Below are 20381 nucleotides of genomic sequence, written 5' to 3' on the forward strand. Positions count from 1 at the left end.
GGACAAGGAGCAGAGGTAGTGCTTTCTTGGCACTTGAATCCTTCCTCGATGTAAACAAGCAGGATTTGGGGGGCTTGAGCCCCCCAGCAGGGAGAGGAGCTTTTGCAAAGGTGTGCGGCACGGTGCTCCCGGTGACGAAGAGCATCACTGCGCCACCTTGGAGGTCTCTTTCGTTTATGAACCCCAGCGCAGGTCCACCAAGGGTTCCGTGGGGTTTTGCCTGGCAGAGAGGCAACACTCAGGAAAGAAAGTGGAGGAAAGTAGGTCATTCCGCACAGGCACAACCAGGCAGGCTGCGCTCGGCAGGGATCAGCCGCTTGCCGCAGTTGGGATCACGGGCTGGGAGCCGGGTCGAGGGGCCGCAAGGGCTGCCCAAGCACAGAGGTCTCCATGTCGGGTGGTGTAATCCTTCCATCCCTCTCCTTGTCGCTTTGCACAAGCTGCTTTGCACGGCTGGCAGGAGGATGCAACACCTCTGACGGTATCTCCCGCATCCTTCAAGCACGGCTGGGATGGCGCGTGCTGCTGATAGACTGGCAATTTAAAATAATTACTGTATCTGCCTCACAGCCGCCTCCTGCCACCTCTTCAGAGAGCCTGTGCAGAGCAGACTCTTCTGCAAACTCCTTGTACCGCTTCGTGTTTGGATATTTTTGAGCCCACAAGCCAAGGGGACACGGATAAGGAAAGGGTTTGGCATCTGCCAAAGCCAGCTGGAGCTTCTCCTGGGCTTTGAAATGGGGCTGAGGAACACAATCTAGTCCAGTTTCAGAATTGCTTCCACTCAGTGTTATAGCAAACACTGTGACATTTCACTCGGGATGCATCGCTCGTAAATACTTACATTGCTTTTTGTGCGCTGAAATGGTTTTCCAAACTTAAATGTTCAGAACTGGCTCCTCTTAAATTCCTCCTCCCTCCAGCCACGGGTTCAGCCGCCCATTTACACATTTTCACTGTCCCAGTATTGACATAAACTCTGCAATTTGCTGGGGCCTTGGAGCCAGCGTAGCAGGCTGCGATACAGATGGGGAAACTGAGGCACGGTACGGCACACGACATCCCCTGAGTCACCCAGTGGCCTTACTGGCACAAGTGACACTCAAACCCAAGGACTGTGACTCCGAGCCCAAACCAGGGGCTCCTCCACAGCCAAGACGGGGGGATTTGGGGGGCCCGAGGTGGAGGGTGACCACTGCGGGCTGACCCCTGGGTCACAAGGTGGGGTGACCTCCCAGAGCGGAGCAGGACCAGCCCATGCCGTGGGGGAAGGAGGATCTCCTCCTCTTACCTTTCGCTCTCCATCCCATGAGCACGGAGTAGATGGGCTACCCTGGCTCTGCCCTGCAAGAAGAGAAGGCCAGAGCTGCACCGCCGCCTGTCAAAGCCACCAAGCGAAAGGAAAACCCCCGAAGCACACATACCCAGTGCCCCCGACGCCCACCCTGCCCCGAGAGACTCGTAGGACAAGACCAAACAGCAAGAGGAAACACAGCCACAGTTCTCCCTGGGGATGGAGCACCCCAACCGTGGCTCTGCCAGAAGAGCTGAAGCCACCCCGGGGAGCCCGTCCCCGTTCCCTGCTGGGAGGCACCTCTGGGGACACGACGTTTGCAGCCCCACAGAGGACGGGCTACTAGTGCCGTCCCTGCCCATTTGCCTCTCCCTCTTCCAAGATGCCAGCTGAAACGGGTACCCAGCGGGTCCTCCCCAGGCTTTCCCAAGAGCAGGTTTGTCCCCCAGCACCTCCCATGCCTGTTACCTGCAGGGATGTAGCCAATATCCAAATTGGTGGAGTGGAGAACAATGGGGACCATGTCCTTGACCCTGGCTCCAGCCCCTTCCCCTCGCCTGTGTTGCTGCCAGAGATATTTTTTGGAGCAAATCCCACAGAGGGGGGTGTCCCATACACACCACGTAGCATGTTTGTCCTCACCAGTGCCCACCACCGAGAGCCACCAGCTCCTCCCAAGGGGTTCCCCCCCCCCCCCCCAGCAGCCCTCGCCGACTGGCTGGTGGTGGAGCACAAACTGAATTTCCCACAGTTCAGGCTGCTCCTTTTTCTCCCAGCAGGTTGACACGTACAGCAAAAAAATACCCAGACTACCCAAAATATAGCTGCTTGTCTTTTTCTTCCCCACCCGCCACAGAACCGATATCAAAATAACTCCTCAATAATATACATATTTATTTTCTCTTAATTAGTGCTGATATTTACAAAAATCGTGATACTCTGTGAAGAATAAATTATATACACTCATGATAAACCAGACAGCAAATGCTCATTTGGAATACGTATGTACACAGATCTATATACCTATATACAACGGTCAGCCTTATTGACGGGGGTGCCCCTCAGCCCCTTACCCACCCAACCCCCGGGACACCCCCACATCGTCAATAAGAGCAGTCACGTCTATACACACTGTGCAATTCGGATACAGCTGGTGTCTAAATTTGTGTCTAGCAAACGCATGGTTAAATGACTTGAAATTCCCACGAGTCCTCCTTGAACAGTTTATAGGCCTCTCTCCATTCCCGGTCCCATTTCTCCCGTAACCATGGAAACAAAAGGTTCAGTTCCAGCATCCTTAGGATGAGTCCTTCTTGGATTTCCTCTTCCTATCGATTCGCTCAAATTCGGCATCGCACGCGGGGTGGATCCAATACCCATTTTTTTCCCCCCTTGCGCTTCGGCGTGTGACATTGGAGGACAAGAGCGCAATCTCAAGCAACAAGGGAGCAAGTGCAAATAGATAATTACAGTCTTCTAGGCGGCAGAAAATTAAAAGAAATTAAACAAATTAATTTTTTTCAAAATAAAACCAAAGTCCAAAAGACTGACTGACCCCCAAGCTCAGGACGGGCAGGGCTGGGGAGGGGAACGTGGTCCCCGCGAGTGTCCACGTGCGTGGACCTTGTGTGGTTATACCATGTCCAGCAGCTCCTAGAAGCCAACCCCCCCCACTTCCCCCTCGCCGGAGGAGAAACATGGATAAGGAATTTTCCTCTCATCACGTACAACTGGGCTGGGGGATCTTGCCCCTGGGTGTAAATCAGCACTGAGCTCCCAGGGACGGTTTACACTACCGGAGGCTGGTTCATCTCCCCCCACGATGGGACGAGGCAGGAGCCCAGCGCCCAGTTCTGAGAAGGGGGGATGATACTGGGGCAGCCAAATGCAGTAACACCACGAGGAGACCGAGGCACGCCGTTCACCCGGGGGCTGGGGGAGGCCAGTGCTTTGGCCAGGGGCAGGATGGTGGCTGGTGCACGGAGGGGACCCTTGTCCCTCCCCCAGGGCTCCTGGCAGAGGGGAGCAGCTGCCCCCCAAGGGGATGGACTGAGGGATGTGCTAGATGCGGAGGAGGTCAAATGCTGCCAGGGGTGCAAGGAGGGAGCCACAGCCTTTTTTTGGGTACAAAACGAAAAGGTTTGGGGCTGACTCCTTCTTTCCTCAGCCTCTTCCACCCTAGCAGCACACTGAGCAGCTCCTACTGACAGGAGAAACCCCTGGGACCCCCCCTTCCAGGCCTTCCATGGATGTAGACCTTGATATAAACCCACCCCGGCTCCAAAACAAGGAGATGCTTCTCACCACCACCCTGGGACCACAAGCCCGCGTGGTTCAAAGGGATCTAAAATCCAACCAGTCGAAAACCCCCGAGTGCAGCACAGCGCCTGCACCGCAAACAAATCCCTTCGGCTTCTGCTGGGCTTTCCCTGCACAGCCACAGCCACCAGCCCGGGGATCTGGGATCGGGAACAGAGATGCTGCAGATCTGCTGGTTTGCAGAGGGGTGCACGGAGCCGAACGCTGCTTGCCCCTCGGGATGCTCCCACTTCCCAGGCCAGATTCGCATCTCCTTGGCTTGGGCCCGTCCCTGAGAGTGTTGCAAGCTCTGGAAAAGCTACAAGACTTTGGCAGCAATTTCAAGGGCTGACCCAGGAATTATCTGATAACAAAGCAAGGCCCTTCCTGAAATACTTCCTCCTCCTCTGTCTTCTTCTCTCCTTCTGTGTATTTACGCATAAATATGTCCATATTTACACACCCACATGCTACACTCTCATAACGCCAATCTAGAGATCCTTTTCGTCGTATAGCTCAGTATTCAAATCTGTAGGACCTGGACACAAAACGTCACCGCAGAGATTAGTTTTCCCAACTAAACACTTTCCCCCACACAGATAATTTTTTCCTAGCAGCCCTAATCGCTTGCTGGCATCCAGCTGGTACACGAGCCTCACCCCATTGCCCTTAGCAGAGATTTTGGAAGATATTAAAGGGCTGATGGGTTGCCTGCAGGCTTGGGCACGTGGTTGGGTCCTAGAAGACAACCCGTGCTGTAACCACCACTTTCCATCTCTCCAAAACACAAAGCACAAAGGGTAAAACCAAAATACAGGTGCTGTCCCTTCTGGGTACCAACCCAGGAGCATCTCCACAAACCAGAGAGCTTCAGTCCTCCATCCCCCGCCTGGAGAGAGGCAAACACCTCCATGGGAGGAGGAGAGGAACCAGAGTACCTACGTTAGGTGGCCCGATGAAATCCGACGAGGATGGTAGGACCTTCCCCTTCCTTGGTCCCTGATTTAGCATCCTCAGTCTGAGCCACTTTGCAGCTCATTTTTGCACCTTTCAGAGTCAAGGGGAGTTTGGGATGCTCAGCATCTCCACAGAAAGGGGCCCAGAGTTTCAAACCAAATTCCTCAAGAAAAAAATAAAACCATATTTCTTTTTTCCCAAAAAAATCACAGTCTCCTCCTGAAAAACTGGTTCAAGATCACATCAGTGAGTCAGAAGCAAAGCTAGAAATAGCACTAGAGCTCCGACCTGCAGGCACAAATCCCATTAAAAGCTTTAGGGGAACCATTTCTCTGTGCAGTGGAGAAACCTGGACCCTTGTGCAGCCTGATGCTTCGCTTCCAGCCCACGGCCCCCGTGGACCTTGTTTGCCCCATACTAAACATCTGAGCACTTATCCAGGTTTTCCCTATTTCCCAAACGCCGTGCCAAGGGCAGCCCAGAGACACGCTCCCACCAAGGCTGGTCTTCCCCAGGAACATCTGCCTGGGTCAGTGCGAGAGGTGCAGGGTCTGTCCCGAGGGAGGGAGCGGCCGTGCTGACCCCTGCCATGGGGACAGATGCCAGCTCACATTGGTGATGACGGGAGGAACGTGGCCTTTTACTCCTTGGCCCTGTTTGTTCCTGCAATGCAGCTCTGGGGTTTCCCAAGGCAGCTGGGACCTGAGCGGGTTTGGATGGGCCTGATCCTGCTCACGGATCCACTCTCCCCTCCTGTCCAGCCTCAGAAAGCCCAGAGGGACACCGTGCCCAGAACAACACCTCCCAATAAACCCGTCACCGTCCTTCTCCCCAAACCACAGCCGTGCTCATGCTCCCAAGATGCGCCCAATACTTTGGTAATCCCCACCACCACCACCAAAATCACCCGAAGCCCATGGGCATTAAACAACCAAACCCTTCACAAAGTCTCACTGTGTGCCAGCATCCCCCCAAAACCCCGCAGCAACCCGCGCTCGGTGCTTCCCACACCCCATGGATGGGACCACTGGTGCCAGGGGCACCCACGGGTGAGCGGGCAGCATCCTGGTGCATCAGCATCCTGGTGCATCAGGCAGCTTCCCCGTGCAAGCTCGCGTCCCCACGGACCCACCGCGAGCCGGATCGATGGAAACTGGCTGACTGCCCTGGGAATGGTGCCCAAGCCGGTGACTCCCTCCAGCCCCATCCCCTTCGACGGGATGAGCTTCAGAAGCAGAAATTTATTGCTTTCAGTTGCGTTGCTTCTTTTTTGTGTGTGTATATAACACATTAACGGGTTTCAGGGGCTCCCATTTCAGAGCTGCAGCAGCAAAGAGGGAGCAGAGGGTTCCTAATATAACGAGATGTAACTAAAGACAGGCCGGGGGCCCCAGGCTGTGTGGTGCTGAGCACCTTTGAGACCCAATGCATTGATGCTGCTGGTCCTCTGCACCAAGCAGAAGCCAGGATTCTCATGCACTAATTGTGGACACTTGGTGTTAATTATAGCTAGGCCTGAATCAATCAATAAAATAAAAGTGAGGAGTGATTCCACCTGGCTGAGTGGAGCCATGTCGGCACAAGAGGTGGATCCGTCCCTAAAGCAGCATTTTAAACCATTGCTGTAGAATACGCTAGCACCGTTTATTTTATTGTTATTAGTGTGGTTCCCCTCTCTGAGCTCAGGACGGGTCTGAGGGACGTCCCTTGGGTGCTCGGCCGTGCGGTTCCCACCACCGCAGCAGTGCAGCGCTGCCCGTGCCCCACGCCAACCCAAATACACCCCAACTCAACCGGCTGCTGAACCCCATCCTGCACCCCGGGGAGGCTTTGCCTGACCAAGACCTTGGAAGAGGTTTGCATCCCTCTTCCCCCGACCCGGCAGAGGAACGGGGGGTCCATCCCTGGGGATTGTCAGCAACGGCGGGGGAAACACAAGGAAAACCAGACGGGGATGGGGAAAGCGGATGAGATCCCCCTGGACCAACAGGTCCCACCTATCCCCAAATAACACCGGGGATGAAGAAGAAGCAGAGATAACCTCAAGGTCTCTGCACCTCGCCTCACCCCTCCTAAAAATCCTGGAAGAACGCAAAGCAAAGGCTCAGAGGTGCCAGCACGGATCCAGCCCCCCCCTCAGCACGTGCCCTTTCCACCATAAAGGAATAAACCACCAGCCCTGAGCCTCTATGTGGTTGAAAAGGAGGTTTTCAGCCCAAAACGCACCCTGCCCTGGTTGTCCCATGGGTGCTGCGGGCCAGGGCATCCTGCTCCAGCCCATGTCCCACCATCCCGGCACCCCTGAACCGGGAGCTCCCCCAGTGCTCCAAGCGCTCACATTTGCTGAGGATTCGGCCCTAGTGTCGCTCTCTAAATATCTATACACACACACACGATAATTATACGGGAAACAGCTGAAAATTGCTGAACAAACAAGTCAGGAGAGCTGGTACCTGCTATTCCACCTGCTCCTCGTGCCTTCTCTGACCCACGGTGCTTTCTGCTCATGACACCAAGATTAATGACTAATTACTCGCCCCATAATGAGTGCAGGTGTTTCACTTTCAGCTCACCTTCCCTGGCTTGCATTACTTGGCTCTTGTGTCTGGACGCTCGGACACTCAGGCTTTGCCTTGTTATCTATCAAACTGTTGTCAGCATGTGCCTTCCCCATCCAGTTTTTAAATATAATGGAGATTTTTTAACTCCCATGAATCTCCTTCGAGCCACCGGAGGATCTATAAACACTATAAACATGAATACTGTATAGTCTACTAAGAAAATATATATTTGTGTGTGTATTAAATATTCAGATTCATGCAACAAATATCCATGCAGCTGTACTGTGTATTACTGGTTAAATTTCACTGCAGCATAAATATATTATAGGCCACAGCATAGTTGCTCCAGTTTTATATATAGATATAAAAAAAGATGCTTTTTCCAACTCATTTTCGATGTGTCAGTGGAGGTGTCTTTGGTGATCCTGGAAAATATTAGTGATGGAATTGTCATCTAAATAAATAAATAAAATCCAAGCGCTTGATTTATTTACTCGTCCCTCCCGATGCCTAGCGTAGAAAATTTAAGACTTAATAAATAATGTGCCGTCATACTAATTATCCCTCCCCTGGGCCTCACACTGGCATACTGCAGTGGCTGAAACTATTGCAGCATGCAGCATTTTCAGTTATGAAACATGAGCCTGGGCGATGCGTTCGCACTTGGCATTCCCGGGGCGGAAAGCCGAGCCTTCAGGCAACCGGGACACACAACTGCCTCTTCCCTTCATTCAGTTCTGCCCCACCTTTCCCAGCCGTTCCCCACGCCTGTGACGGACTGTCACCCAGCTCCGCAGGCCGGGGACCGGCGTTCGTGGTACCCCGGGACGGCCGGGAGCTGCCCCCTGCATCCCCATCCTGTTGCTCGAAATGCCCAACCGCTCCGTATCTTTGGAAACCCACAAGCCTGGGATGGGAGAAGGGAAACGAAATGGTTTGGGGCGGGTTGTTTGTTTGGTTTTTTTTGCATGAACGCTTATTCAGTGTGGAAATCAAAGGTTAAAAGTCACTTACACAGCTATTGCTTCCCATGCAGAACCAAATATACACCGTAGAAAATACTGTATTAACTACAATGCAGAGCAGCACTCAATATCTGCAATTGTTCCACTTCAGCTTTAAACACGTTACTAGATTTTAGCGACTAGACATCGGTTAGCATTTTGGTGATATTCACATAGTTTGTGTTAGCTAGGGTGCAATTGGCTGTCTTCAAGTTCTCCTCCCTAAAATCCTCATTGCTATTGTTTACGCCTTCCTGAATCTCCATATAATCAGACTTACTAATAGTAGAGGCACTTCTGCTTTTCTTTAGGTCAGGGGAAGAGGGGATCTTTGGGCAGCTGGTTACTTGCAAATATTGAGCCTGCTCCTCTCCCTCCGTCTCCCGGTGGTAGAAGTAATTGAAGTTAGACACTATGACGGGCACTGGTAAGGCAATCGTTAATACGCCAGCGATGGCACACAAGGAACCCACTATTTTCCCCCCGATGGTCGTGGGGACCATGTCTCCGTAGCCAACAGTCGTCATGGAAACCACAGCCCACCAGAAGGCATCGGGGATGCTCGGGAACTGGGACTCGCTCTCATCAGCCTCGGCAAAGTAGACGGCGCTGGAGAAGAGGATGACACCGATGAAGAGGAAAAATATCAAGAGGCCCAGCTCCCGCATGCTGGCCTTGAGAGTCTGCCCCAGGATCTGCAGCCCCTTGGAGTGCCGGGAGAGCTTGAAGATCCTGAAGACCCGCACCAAGCGGATGACTCGGAGGATGGCCAAGGACATGGCTTGCTGGCCTTGCTGACCATCCTCTGGCTTCTCGGCCAGCTCCGTCCCTAAGGTGATGAAATAGGGAATGATGGCCACAATGTCTATAATGTTCATGATGTTGGTAAAAAACCCAGCCTTGCTGGGGCAGGCGAAAAACCTCACCAAGAACTCAAAGGAGAACCAGATGATGCAAAGCGTCTCCACGATGAAGAAGGGGTCTGTGAAAGAGGTGGACTGCTGGTACCCCATGCTGCTGTTGGAGTAGGGGGGGTGGCTCAGCCCGCTGCCGTGCATGTCTTCGTTCTCATCCCGAAAAATGGGCAACGTTTCCAGGCAAAAGCTGACGATAGAGATTAAAATCACCATGACGGAGACAATAGCTATAATCCTGGCAGGTCCTGAGCTCTCGGGGTACTCAAAGAGCAGCCACACTTGTCTCTGAAACTCGTTCTCAGGCAACGGCCGCTCCTCTTCTTTGATGTAGCCTTCATCCTCCCGAAACATCTCCATCGCTTCTTCCCCCAGTTCATAGAAACGAATCTCTTCCGAGAAGATATCTAAGGGCACATTAACCGGCCTCCGCAACCTCCCACCGGACTGGTAATAGTACAAAATCGCATCGAAGCTGGGTCTGTTCCGATCAAAAAAATACTCATTCCGGAGCGGGTCAAAATACCTCATCCTCTTTTTAGGATCCCCTAGCAAGGTCTCGGGAAACTGGGCTAGCGTCTTGAGCTGCGTCTCAAAGCGTAGACCCGAAATATTAATGACCACCCTCTCGCAGCATTCATGGTCGGTCTCAGGGTTATACGTGTCCTGCGGGTGACCGGGAAGAGCTGCAGCTTCATCTGCAGGATCTCCAGTAGCAACTGTCATATTGGGGTTTAAAAGAAATCCTTAGGCTAAACTCTTCCCAGGGCCCAGTGGTGGTGGGATCGGATTCAGGGCAGGGCTACTATCCTGCAGAAGGACAGGTACGTAGGTTTGGAAGTGTCTCATGAAAAGGCGAAGGGATGAGATAAAAGAAAAAAGAGAAAATAAAAAAAAATAAAAAAAAAATAAAAAAAATAAAAAAAAAAAAAGGAAAGAAAATCGCCCCTGCTGAGAAAGAGAGAGATGAAATAAAGTTGGGGGGAGGAGAGCAGGTCTCTTCACTAGCGTGTCTATCCCCTTCCTGGGGGGGGGGAATTTGCTTTCCTTGGGACAGAGTTCAACAACTCCCATCTAAACCCATGAGGTGGAAGAGAGAAAACACCTGAGGAACCGTCCCCTAGTCCAAACCAGTGTGGAAAAACTGGCCCGGGCAAAGCGGGACTTGTGGGGTTTTTTTGTTTGGGTTTTTTTTTTGGCTAAAAATAAAAATCCCAATTTAAAAAACAAGAAGAAAAGAGGGGGAAGGGAAGAGAAAGGAAGGATGAAAAATCCCCCCCTCCGGCCCTAGCGTGGCGAGGGGAGAGGCAGAGCAGGCTCAGCTCAGTTCCAGGCATGCAGCTAAGGGTTAACATTTAACCGTGCGATCTCAGGCAATCTACCCTCTAGGAAAGCTCTGACTCTGGATTTTAGTTCCACACCTTCCCCATCCTCTCTTCCCTGGCCAGAAAGTGGCCAGGCCACATGCTGCCCTCCCTGCCTGCCGAATCCGAAGCCGGAGCCGCCGGTGCGAGCTGCCCCGCGGACCACCGCAGTCCCCCTCCTCGCTGGTGTCCCGGCTCCTGTCATCCTCTGCAAACCACCATGGCACACAGAAAACAAATCACATTACCTGGAGAAGCCAAATCTTAGTGTCTCTTAGTAACACCGATTATCTGACCCTGGGGAAATCCTAGAGAGAAATACAGGCTTCCAAGATCCCCATAATTTCCTCTCTCTTCAAAGTTAAAAATAATGGTGAGTCATCGTAGAAAAAGGAGAAGGGACATAAAAGGGCTTAGATTCCCAGATGGTGGAAGTCAGGTCTTGTAATGGTTTGGACTGGAGAGAGAGAAAGAGAGACAGAGAGACAGAGAGACAGGGTCTTCTCGGTAGCTGTTGCAGATCTGCACTTCAGGGCAGACGAGCGTCTGTCTGATGCTTTCGGTACGCCGGCGAAAAGATGCTAAGCTCAGCAAAACCCAATGTCCCCAGTGTCCTCGGGAGGTGTGGCATCGCCTGGAAAAAACACCGAGAAGGTAACAAGCTGCTGGGGGCTCGAAAGGAGCATCTGCAAAGCCCCAGCGCCCCCCGGCACCCCCCTTTTCTTTTTTTTTCCTCCCTGCGAGCTGGTTGCCCGCTGCCTGGCCAACCTGCACTGCAACAGAGAGGAGGGCGAGAGCGCGCTAGCGGCACGGCGGAAAAAACCAGAGCCCCATCTCCCTCTGCTCTCGCTCAGCGCCACGGGGCCGTGCTGCCCGTGGGAGCCGGTGCCAGGCAAAGGGGAGGGGGGGAACGACGCAGCCCCCCCCTCCCGGGCCGTTGAGGTTCTGCAAAGCCGCGGTGGGTTCCCACCAGCGCCGAGCAGCCGGTGGTACCCAGTGGGCGCAGCGCCCACGCCATCGCATCATCTTCCGGGGGGATTCAGGAGGCTCTGGCTGCAGCCACGAGACTGACCCCCCCCGCCGGTCCCCTCTCTGCCCTCCCCCCACCCCCACCCCCCCTCTGCAAGGCCACCTGCCCCCCCAGATGGCTCCGAGGAGCCCCCCGAGTATTGTGGGCCCAACCGTGGGACCCACGCGACCTGCATCCACCCTCCCCATCCTCCCAAAAGCTGCCCCCACCTCCCCCCTATCCGACCCACCCTGTGGGGATTCCACTCCGGTGGGCAAAATCTCTCATGGGGATGTTGAGGTTCTGGTCCCCGGTTGGTGCCGGGTCGTCAGCATCCCCGCTCCTAACGAGTGCTCATTTACATCATCCTGCATTGCCTCACACCATGGAGATGCTCAACCCAGAGAGGTCCAACCAACCTCTCATTTTTTTCCTTTTTTTTTTTTCCCTCCCAAAGAGAAAAAAAAAAAAACCCAAAAAACCCTCTAACCTCCCTTCTTCAGCTCCAACTCGACTTGTCTACTTTGAGCCAGGATTACAGAACCGGGTAGGGGAGGCAGGTGGAAAATAACCCCGCGGTCCCAATCTCCTCGGCAAAGATTTCAGCCGTCTCCAGGCCATTTATGCCTGTTGGTTCCTCTCTTCATCCCCCAAGGTGCAGATATTGCCGCAGATCCCTCTTTTCTTGGAAATTTCCCTTTTCCGTGCAACCCTCCTCTCCCTTCTCCTTATGCACTAGAAAAAATAGTACAACCCTGACAAGGCTTGCAGCATTCAACCGCTTCGCTTAACCCTTTTCTGCCAGGCCCACAGGAGAGGAGGTTGCATTTGTCCCAGTTTTTCTCCTTTTCCTGCATTTTCCCCCCACCGCTTGCTCCCCAGCGACCCGCTGAGGAGTTCAGCTGGATTTGACCTTCCCTGGCTCCTCTGAGCATCACACTAAACCACCACAAACACCATCTTTCTGCTGCTGCAAAAAAATATGTGGCAGCCACAGACCCCCATTTCACCAAAAATCAACCAACCTTCAATATTTTTTTTTTTCCTAAATAAAGTTTTTCTCCTGCCCATACACTCTCTCCTCCCCTTTCTCCCTTCCCAAAACACCCCAGGTTTGTTTAACAGCGCAGAGATTTACTTTTTTATTAATTTTATTTTTTTTTTAACATGTTGATTTGTATTTGGTTGAGCTCTAGGCTCCTTCCTCCCAGCCCCAACCCAAGCGGTGATGCTCAGTGCTTCTCGGAGATGGTTACAGCATCAGCCCAGTTGACATCACACATCCCAGCACTCAGTTTCTCCTACTTGCTCCCCATCGCCCCCCCCCCCCCCCAAGCATCTTGGGGGTTAATTCATGCAGATTGGGGGGCTGGGGAGGGACCATAAAGGAGGGGGGTTGCCCAAAGACCCTCAGTTTTCCCCCTGCCTGCACAGAGGGCTGCAGGCAGGAGCCGTGCCTGCATTTCGGAGGGGTGTCAAGGACAAGGTCGCGTTTGCCACTCAACCAGGGACCCCCCCCCCCGCTTGCAGGGTGTATGGCCAGGCTGTGTTGAAGCAGGGCGGCAGGGGGGAGAGCAGGGGTGGGGGGGGGGGAAGGATGCAAGGCAGGGGGGGAAGAGAAAAAGGCACCAACTCACAATTGGCTCTGCAGTCAGGCATGCGGCGAATGCACAAGCAGCCGCTCCGCTCCGTGCCGCCGCCAGCACCTCGCACCTACGGCCCCCAAAACTCGTACCCCTGGAGTCAACCCCTCCGAAGGCAGCAGAGCTTCCCCATGAATATTCATAAGACTAATATGAGCATCTTCCCCCCACCCCACCCCTCCTGCCTCCCTCCTCCCAAGCAAGAGACCTAGATTTCAACCACTGGGAAATAATCATATCCCTGGATACGTGATGCTGCTTTACCATGCGGCTCCGATCCATGCCATATTCTCGGTAATAGCCTGGATCTGCTCAGGGAGATCTGGAGGATGGGGAGCCACCAGCTCCATGCAGCTTTGGGGAAGGAAATGGGGCAGGATCGGAGTCACAGGGACCATGCTGCTCTGCTCTTGCCTGGGATGAGGATGTAAATCGCAATAATTTTATATCACTTCACACTTACTGACCTCTCCCCATAAGGAGGGATCTCCCATGCCCAGAGGAGGGAGATGGCCAAGCTCCTACAAACTTGCCATACAAAACCCGTGGATCAATCCCTGTCTTAGGCCACGAGGGAGATGCTTTGGCTTGGACTGCTCTGCAATTACCCTGTGGCCCCACAAAAAGCATCGGGGCAGCAACAAGTCCTGCAAGGCGCCTGGCACCCAGCAGACACAAGGGCTGGAGGAGGCAATGGGAAATATTCCTATTCCCAGGGGTCAAATTTGCAAGGAGCTGCCGGTGCCGACAGCGGTCGCCCCAGGGACAAGAACCCGAGGTGGGATGGGAGGGCATGGACCACGCTGAATACCCAAGAAAATCAGTGCTAAGTGTAACGCCCAGGCATCCAGGGGGACGTGGGGACATGGTAGGTCTAAACTGTGTGACCCGAGCTCCCTGAGGTGCCAGGAGCAGCGGGATGCACAGAGCCGGAGTGGGAGCAGCACTGGGGGGGGTGAGGGGGATGCTCTTGCCCACTGCTCCTCCCAACACACCTCTCCATCTTGAAACACAAAGCCATTTCCTCGAGCCCCAGCTCGATCCCAAGATTGAAAATGAATTTCAAACCCCACAGGAAAATTGGGAATCCTTGGCTCCCTGCTGTGAATGGGCTTCCTTACCGCTCGCATCCAGCCGGACAGGAGGCTGCCCTGGGTGAAGGGGGGTGATCTCATCCGCATCATTTCTGCCTTTTCTGAAGGCAGATCTGCCATAGCAGGGTAGGTTGAATCCAGCAAATTATTTCCCCAAGGCAAATTCTTATGCAATATGCAGAAACTAAGGCCGGGCAGGGAACAATTCGAGTGAAGCTGAATTTCCAACTTGTTATTCCTGCTGCCGCCTTGCGAAGGTTTTGCAAAACTGGGGGGATTTTTCATAGAAACAGCACCAGCTCCTTACAAAGAGCCAAAACCCCGTCTCTAGCAAACCAGGGGAATTTCTCTGAATTGAGTGACACTCTCCTGATTTACTATCCTAATTGTGGAGCTATTATTATAGTCTGTGTGTCTGCACTTGCCTCCCTCAGCCACGCTGACAACTCCAGACGTAACCCAGCCTTTCCGAGAACTAGACGAGCTGATGCACTGCACCCACTTGTCTGTTTTACACGGATTTCACCAGCCGATGTCTTTGCATCAATATTAGCATTAAAAAATAAGTCCCTTCTGGATTATTTCTCTTCTCAAAATGGACTTTATAGTCACCCAAACTGGAAACCTTACCCCGCCTGCATGCGTGTGGCCCTGGGAAAGCCACCCGGAGTGAGGATATCCCAGGCACCAGGAGAGCCAGTGGCCAGGTCCCACCAGGAAGCAGAAGAGCTTCCCTTGCTTTACTGCTTTTATTTCCCAGGAAGCCCCCAAAGGCTGTTCAGACCCTCTGTTTGTGGCCTTGCAGCCAACCATCCAACCAAAAATCAAAAATGTGCACTTTTTTCCCTTTCCCCCCGCCCCGTAGCCTGCCAGTGGTGGGTTTGGGAGATGCTCCGTGACGTGGTGCTGTAGGGACATGGATGAAACCCACAGGGCAGGGTTGTCCCCCGGACTGGCCTCATCCAGGACAGCTGGACTCAAGTCCCTGTGTCACATTGCAAAGCAGGACCCACAGCCAGCCCCACACCACATTGCTCAGGACACCTCGGACGGGCACTTGTGTAAACCCAGCTGCTCCTCACTCCCTCCCAGGGAGGACAGACCCTGTCCCACCACCTTCACACATCCTGCACAGCCTCAGGTGATGGCATCTCCCTGTAGCGACCCTCCTGGGGACCCTGTGCCACCTTCTGCAAAGCCAGAGGGAATTTGAAGGCTGGAGCAGACACCAGCAGCTGTGCCAGGAGGAAGAGCCAAGTTGGACCATGGTTTTGGCCATGGTGCCAAGCAGAGAGGGCGTGGATGGGGCAGGGTGCTGAGCCCTCATCTCCATCCAAGCCATGGTTTTCCAGCTGAAGGGGTTGAAATAACTGGGCTCCCTGTCATTTGAGGAGCTGTGAAAGCTGTAAGCGAGTTCCCAGGGCTGTGAGTCACCCTCCAGTGAAAGCACCCGACCTCCCACCCGCTGCCTACATCAGAGGACCGAGCTCCTGGCCCCCCAGCACCCATGTCTCAGTGCCTGGTGGCAAAAGGAGGGGACGCTAAGATATGTAGGTGACCCTGATGCAGTGGCATGGCATCTAAAAATGAAGACAGCTGGGGAACAAAATGACACAGACTCACAGAGCAGGACTTGCTCTTCCATAGCAGATGCTGCTGGTGAATCCCAAAATACCGTGGTGAGACAGGTCAGAGCAGCTCCCCCCACCTGGGGAGACAGGGGAGGGTTCGTGGATTTGCCCAGGGTGACACGGGAAAGGAGCACAAAGCGATGCTGGGGTTTCTCCTGGTCCCTTGGGAAAGCCAAAGGGAAACCAGCAAACATCGCCTGCCTGCAAAGTTAAGATTAAATACATTCTGCCTCTCTATTTCTCCAAGGTGGTATTCATAATAAAATATCTGATGATTTTTAAAATAGCTCCTTTGGGTACCAATCTGAATTCTCATTCGGTCAAGACTGCTGAGTTGCAACATCTTTGCCTCCAAAGATTCTCCACCAGCCTGGACAGGCGGTCTGGAGAGGAGCTGGGCACCATTCATTGAAAATAAAAGTAATTTACCTCGACTGAAAGACAGTAAAGAACTTCAGTTCTTTGGAGCTCAGCGAGATGATTGCCAATTATTTCATGCCAGGCTGCTGCTCGCTCCAGGACGGCTAATGGACCCAGTGCCGGGCTGGCGCAGGGGGAGCACCGGCCCTGGAAAGCTGCCTCCTGCCTGGGCTGCTCCAGCAGCGCCGGTTAAAAGGCTCTCAAAGCCGCTTTATTTCACTTGCACAAACAAAAAAGACAGGACAAGCCAAATTAACAAACAGAAAAGGAATCAATAGCCTCCTTCCAGCCAGGCGCGAGTGCTTTCAGCTCTGGAAAGAAAGCCCACCAGCTCGCAAGCCTGTGCATCACCCGTGGATAAAGCCCCCCCATCCCTCCGCGGGGCTGGGGCTGTATCGAAGGGGTCAGCCAAGCCCCTGTGTCCCCCTCCTCACCGAGGGGACCCAGCCGTGCCCCTCTGTCCTTCCAGTCCTCCTGCCCCAAAGGGACCGAGAGAGCAGAGTCGCTCCAGGGGTCCAAAAGCGCCTTTATTCAAGACGCCAACCCAACGCCCGCTTTGCCCAGCCAGGGCTGCTCCCGTGACCCCAAGGAGAGGAGAGGCGAGGAGCACCTCGTTTGGTTGGTGATGATTCACCATCCTCTGCTCTGCCCCACTCCCTGCCCATCTGCCCCATGGAGCATCCCTCCTCCTCCAGCTCCAGGAGGGTGATGCTCACCAACAAGCAGGGAAATAGGGCCAAGAGCTGAAAGCTTCTTGTTGTTGAGCTTAGGAAGGAGAAGAATAAGGGGAGAAGCCTCCAGTGGGGACAGCCAGTACCTGTGGGCAGATTGCCTTTGCCTTGGGGGAGCATTTAGGTGACCTCAGGGTCCCCTCTGCGCTGCCCTAACGGGGCACAACTGCTTTTAGCCATCAGTTTTGGGGCTGGTTCCCCGTGCAGGTGATGACCAGGGTGACAGCATCTCCCACCACGGCACAAATGGGACAAGCGGCCCCGCAGAGGCTCTTTTTAGACCCCGTGGGTCTCAGCCCAAGTGTCTGCTGGTGCTGGGTGGGGGTTAAGAGCTGCTGACAGTCAGAGCTGAGCCACGGAGTGGGCTGAGATGTTCCCACCACCCCAGATGTTCATCCCTCCCCGGGGAGCAGGAGGACTGCAAACATGCCAGGAGGAACAGGGGTTTGAGAGGATGATTCGTCTCTTCTCTTCCTCCCATGCGGAGATTCTGCAGGGGGGAGATGCAGCCAGTGGGGATGCTCGGGCCAGGGAGCGCCTTCCCCACGGCTCGGTGGCGTGGGCACCAGGGCAGTTTTGGGCACGGTGGCACTGTGGGCACGGTGGCACCATGGTGGCTTCAGCCACGAGATGGCACTGCATGGCACAGCACAAACCACCGCTGAGCCCAGCCCACTGGGCCAAATCCTGAGCTGGGCCAGGTTATGGGGCACGCCAGCCCCACGGCCGTGCCAGGTTGTGAACCATGCCAAGTCATGAGCTGCACCAAACTGTGGATTGTGCCAGACTCGGAGTTGTGCCAAATGGCGTGCCGTGCCGGGCCACTCCGACTTGGCCCCCAACCGTGCCATAAGCCCCCTCACTCACTGGCCAAGACCCCCATGTCTCTGCTGCCCATCCCAGCTCCTTTCCCTGCAGGGTCTGTCCGTGCCACGGTGGAAAATTTCCTAAAAGAAAAAAGAAATCCCAGATTTTGTGCACTTTCTCAAAGTTTTTTGGAGGAAATTCATTATTTTACCACGCTGCCCAGCTGCCAGGAGTGGCTGGAGATGTCCCATTGTGGTGACACTGATCTGGCCCTACAAGCATCTCCCTGAGCTCACTGTTCCTTCTGGTGACTTGGGCAGGTGACAGCCGCAGGGCTGCAGGTGACAGGGGGGAGGACAGCAGGTGACATGCCCAAGGCTACACGGACAGGCAGTTGTCAGAGCTCCCTGCGGGACCCAGGCACGCTGAGACCCCACAGCCCCGTCCCCTCAATCCGTGGGGGACACCACCAACTTGCAGCATCCTCTTCCCCGTCATTTCTCTACCGTATTTACTATTTCTTCATCTCCCACCCCCTCTTTTGGGAAAAGACAGACTTCCCCGTTTCCATGGAAACCCTCCCCCTCTCCCCTCACTTCTTCAAAGAGGTTTTCATCCGCTTCGTTCAAAAATAGCTATTTTTAGCTCCGGCTTCCCCTTCTCCCCCTCCCCACCCTCTGCTCCCAGCTCATGCTTTCCCAGACAAGCAGCACCCACCGGCGCTGTCACCGCCACCGAGCACCCACAGGAGTGGTGGCACCACCCATGTGGCTGGTGACTTGGTTCAGCTTCATCCCTGCTCAGGTCGGTGGTCCACATCCTGGTGGTTCCCTTAATTTGTACTTAATTCCTCTGGGACTGTGGAAATGTTGGTGTATAAAGGAAATGCTTCTGTTCTGCAGGAAGGTCCTGGGAGCATCCGAAATCCCCACCGCTCTGCGAGCTGTGTCCTCGGGAATGACCGTCCTTGCAGCATCCTATGGGATTCCACGACCCCGTGAAGCCAGGGGGATATTTCCTTCCCTGCAACCACAGAGGGCACAGAGCCCCACGTAGCCCCTTGGCTCCTGTTCAGCCCTCAGCTGGGACAAACACAGGTTGCCCAAATGCAGCCAAGCAAGCCACGCCGTGATGGCCATCATCTGGGACAGACAAGGAGAGCGTGGTCCCCTCTGCCCCCCCCCCCCAAAGCCAAGCACCTGCCACCCCCATAACGACGTTTGTCGGTTGGTGTCTCCATCCCATCTACGTTGCTGGTGCACATCATGTTCACGCCGATGGATAAATCAAGAGGTGGCTCAGACCGGGACACCCAGGAGAGCAGGAGGTGACACCTGCTTCCACCCTTCCCAAGCGCAGGCAGGGCAGGAACGGCGCCTGCGGCCCCGGGGTCAGCGCTGCCTGCAGCCCAGCATGGCGAGGTGCTGACAACGAAGCATGGGTAGCAGAAATTCAAGGCTATATCAATAAATTTGATAGGAACCAATTTCCAGGATCAGGTGGTGGTAAGCAAAGGAGATTTCCACGTGGGAAACGATAGCCATCCCATGGATGAATATGGCAGCAGAGGGACGGCCAACCACCCTTGCAGAAGGATGCAGCCTCACTGGTTGGAAAAGAAAGGAAGATCCTTTTGGGTACCAAGAGCTGTTCAAAAGATAGGAAGCGAAATATCTAATGCGAGGTGTGCTTAGCAAGGCAGGTCTGGGGAGAGAGGGAATACCCAGAACCCTGACTCCGAGCTGGAACAGCCCCTCTGCAGCATCCTGGAAAAGTCACAGTTGGACGAGCTGAATGCTCTGGGATACGACACAGGCCATTAAAATCCTGCGTAGTGGTGAGATGGTGAGTAGGGAATGATTAATCAATATTGCTTCATAACACAAGAAGGAAATGGCACCCAGGGAAATTTCCAAGCAGCAAATTTCCAGGCACCAAGCGAAGGATTTATGGCACATGTCACACTGATGCGCAGGGATGCCACCACGGCATCCCTGCTGCGGGGATGTCTATGCTTGGGTGAGGAGGTGAGCCAAATATCAGCCTAAAGAAGAGCAGAAACCAGCCCTGCCGCAGCCAGGCTCCTCCAGACCCTTATTTTAAGATTAATTTATACCTCACAAACCTGGGCAGCACCAGTGTTTGCTCCATGTGTGGCTCCAAACACCCAGCACTGTTACGGCCATTTACCTGCTGCTGTTTGTAACCGCTGGAGATGAAGCGTGAGACACCCACCCTGCTGTCACACTGTGCCAGCCCTGGGCTCTGCGAGCCTCTCAGCTCCTCCCTCCAAAAAAACAACAGGTTGGTAAATAAAAGGCGGCTTGGGGGTGATTTGCTGTCGTCACCACGTCCAGTCCCTCTGCAGCTCTTCGGTGCAATGTCTCCATGCATTTATCACCCCAAGTATGGGCTGGAAACCCCGCAAGACCCATGGGGTCTGGGTGTGGACCCCAAATCAAGGTTCACTCCTGGGTCCCAGTGATGGGTTGGGTATGGGAACATCACCCCCACCCATCACTGGGGCTGCAGAAGGTGTCTCCTGCTTGCTTCAAGCAAAGCCAGGTGGCCTGTGCCACACACGGTCCCTGTGCCCGTCCTTCCCCTGGTATTCGTGCCACTGTCTGCATCTCAAACGTTGCGACATCCTGTTT

The 20381-nt window shown here is 54.1% G+C and overlaps 1 protein-coding gene across 1 annotated transcript; it reads right to left on the reverse strand.

Annotated features, from left to right (window-relative positions):
• Nucleotides 1–2168: 2168 nt before the first annotated feature.
• Nucleotides 2169–12298, reverse strand: KCNA2 (potassium voltage-gated channel subfamily A member 2). The gene is made up of 2 exons (XM_055728397.1): nt 11652–12298; nt 2169–11026 (listed from the first exon to the last, which is right to left on the reverse strand). The coding sequence occupies exon 2, from the start codon at nt 9752–9754 to the stop codon at nt 8255–8257; it is 1500 nt and encodes a 499-aa protein (XP_055584372.1). The 5' UTR covers nt 9755–11026; nt 11652–12298; the 3' UTR covers nt 2169–8254.
• Between the last annotated feature and the right edge of the window lie 8083 nt (nt 12299–20381).

This window comes from Falco cherrug, chromosome 16, assembly GCF_023634085.1.
Source record: "Falco cherrug isolate bFalChe1 chromosome 16, bFalChe1.pri, whole genome shotgun sequence".
Classification (NCBI taxonomy): Eukaryota; Metazoa; Chordata; class Aves; order Falconiformes; family Falconidae; genus Falco; species Falco cherrug.

What these genes read in the sequence shown, in the direction of transcription:
- KCNA2 (XM_055728397.1), bottom strand. Translation starts at nt 9,754, where the DNA reads ATGACAGTTGCTACTGGAGATCCTGCAGATGAAGCTGCAGCTCTTCCC.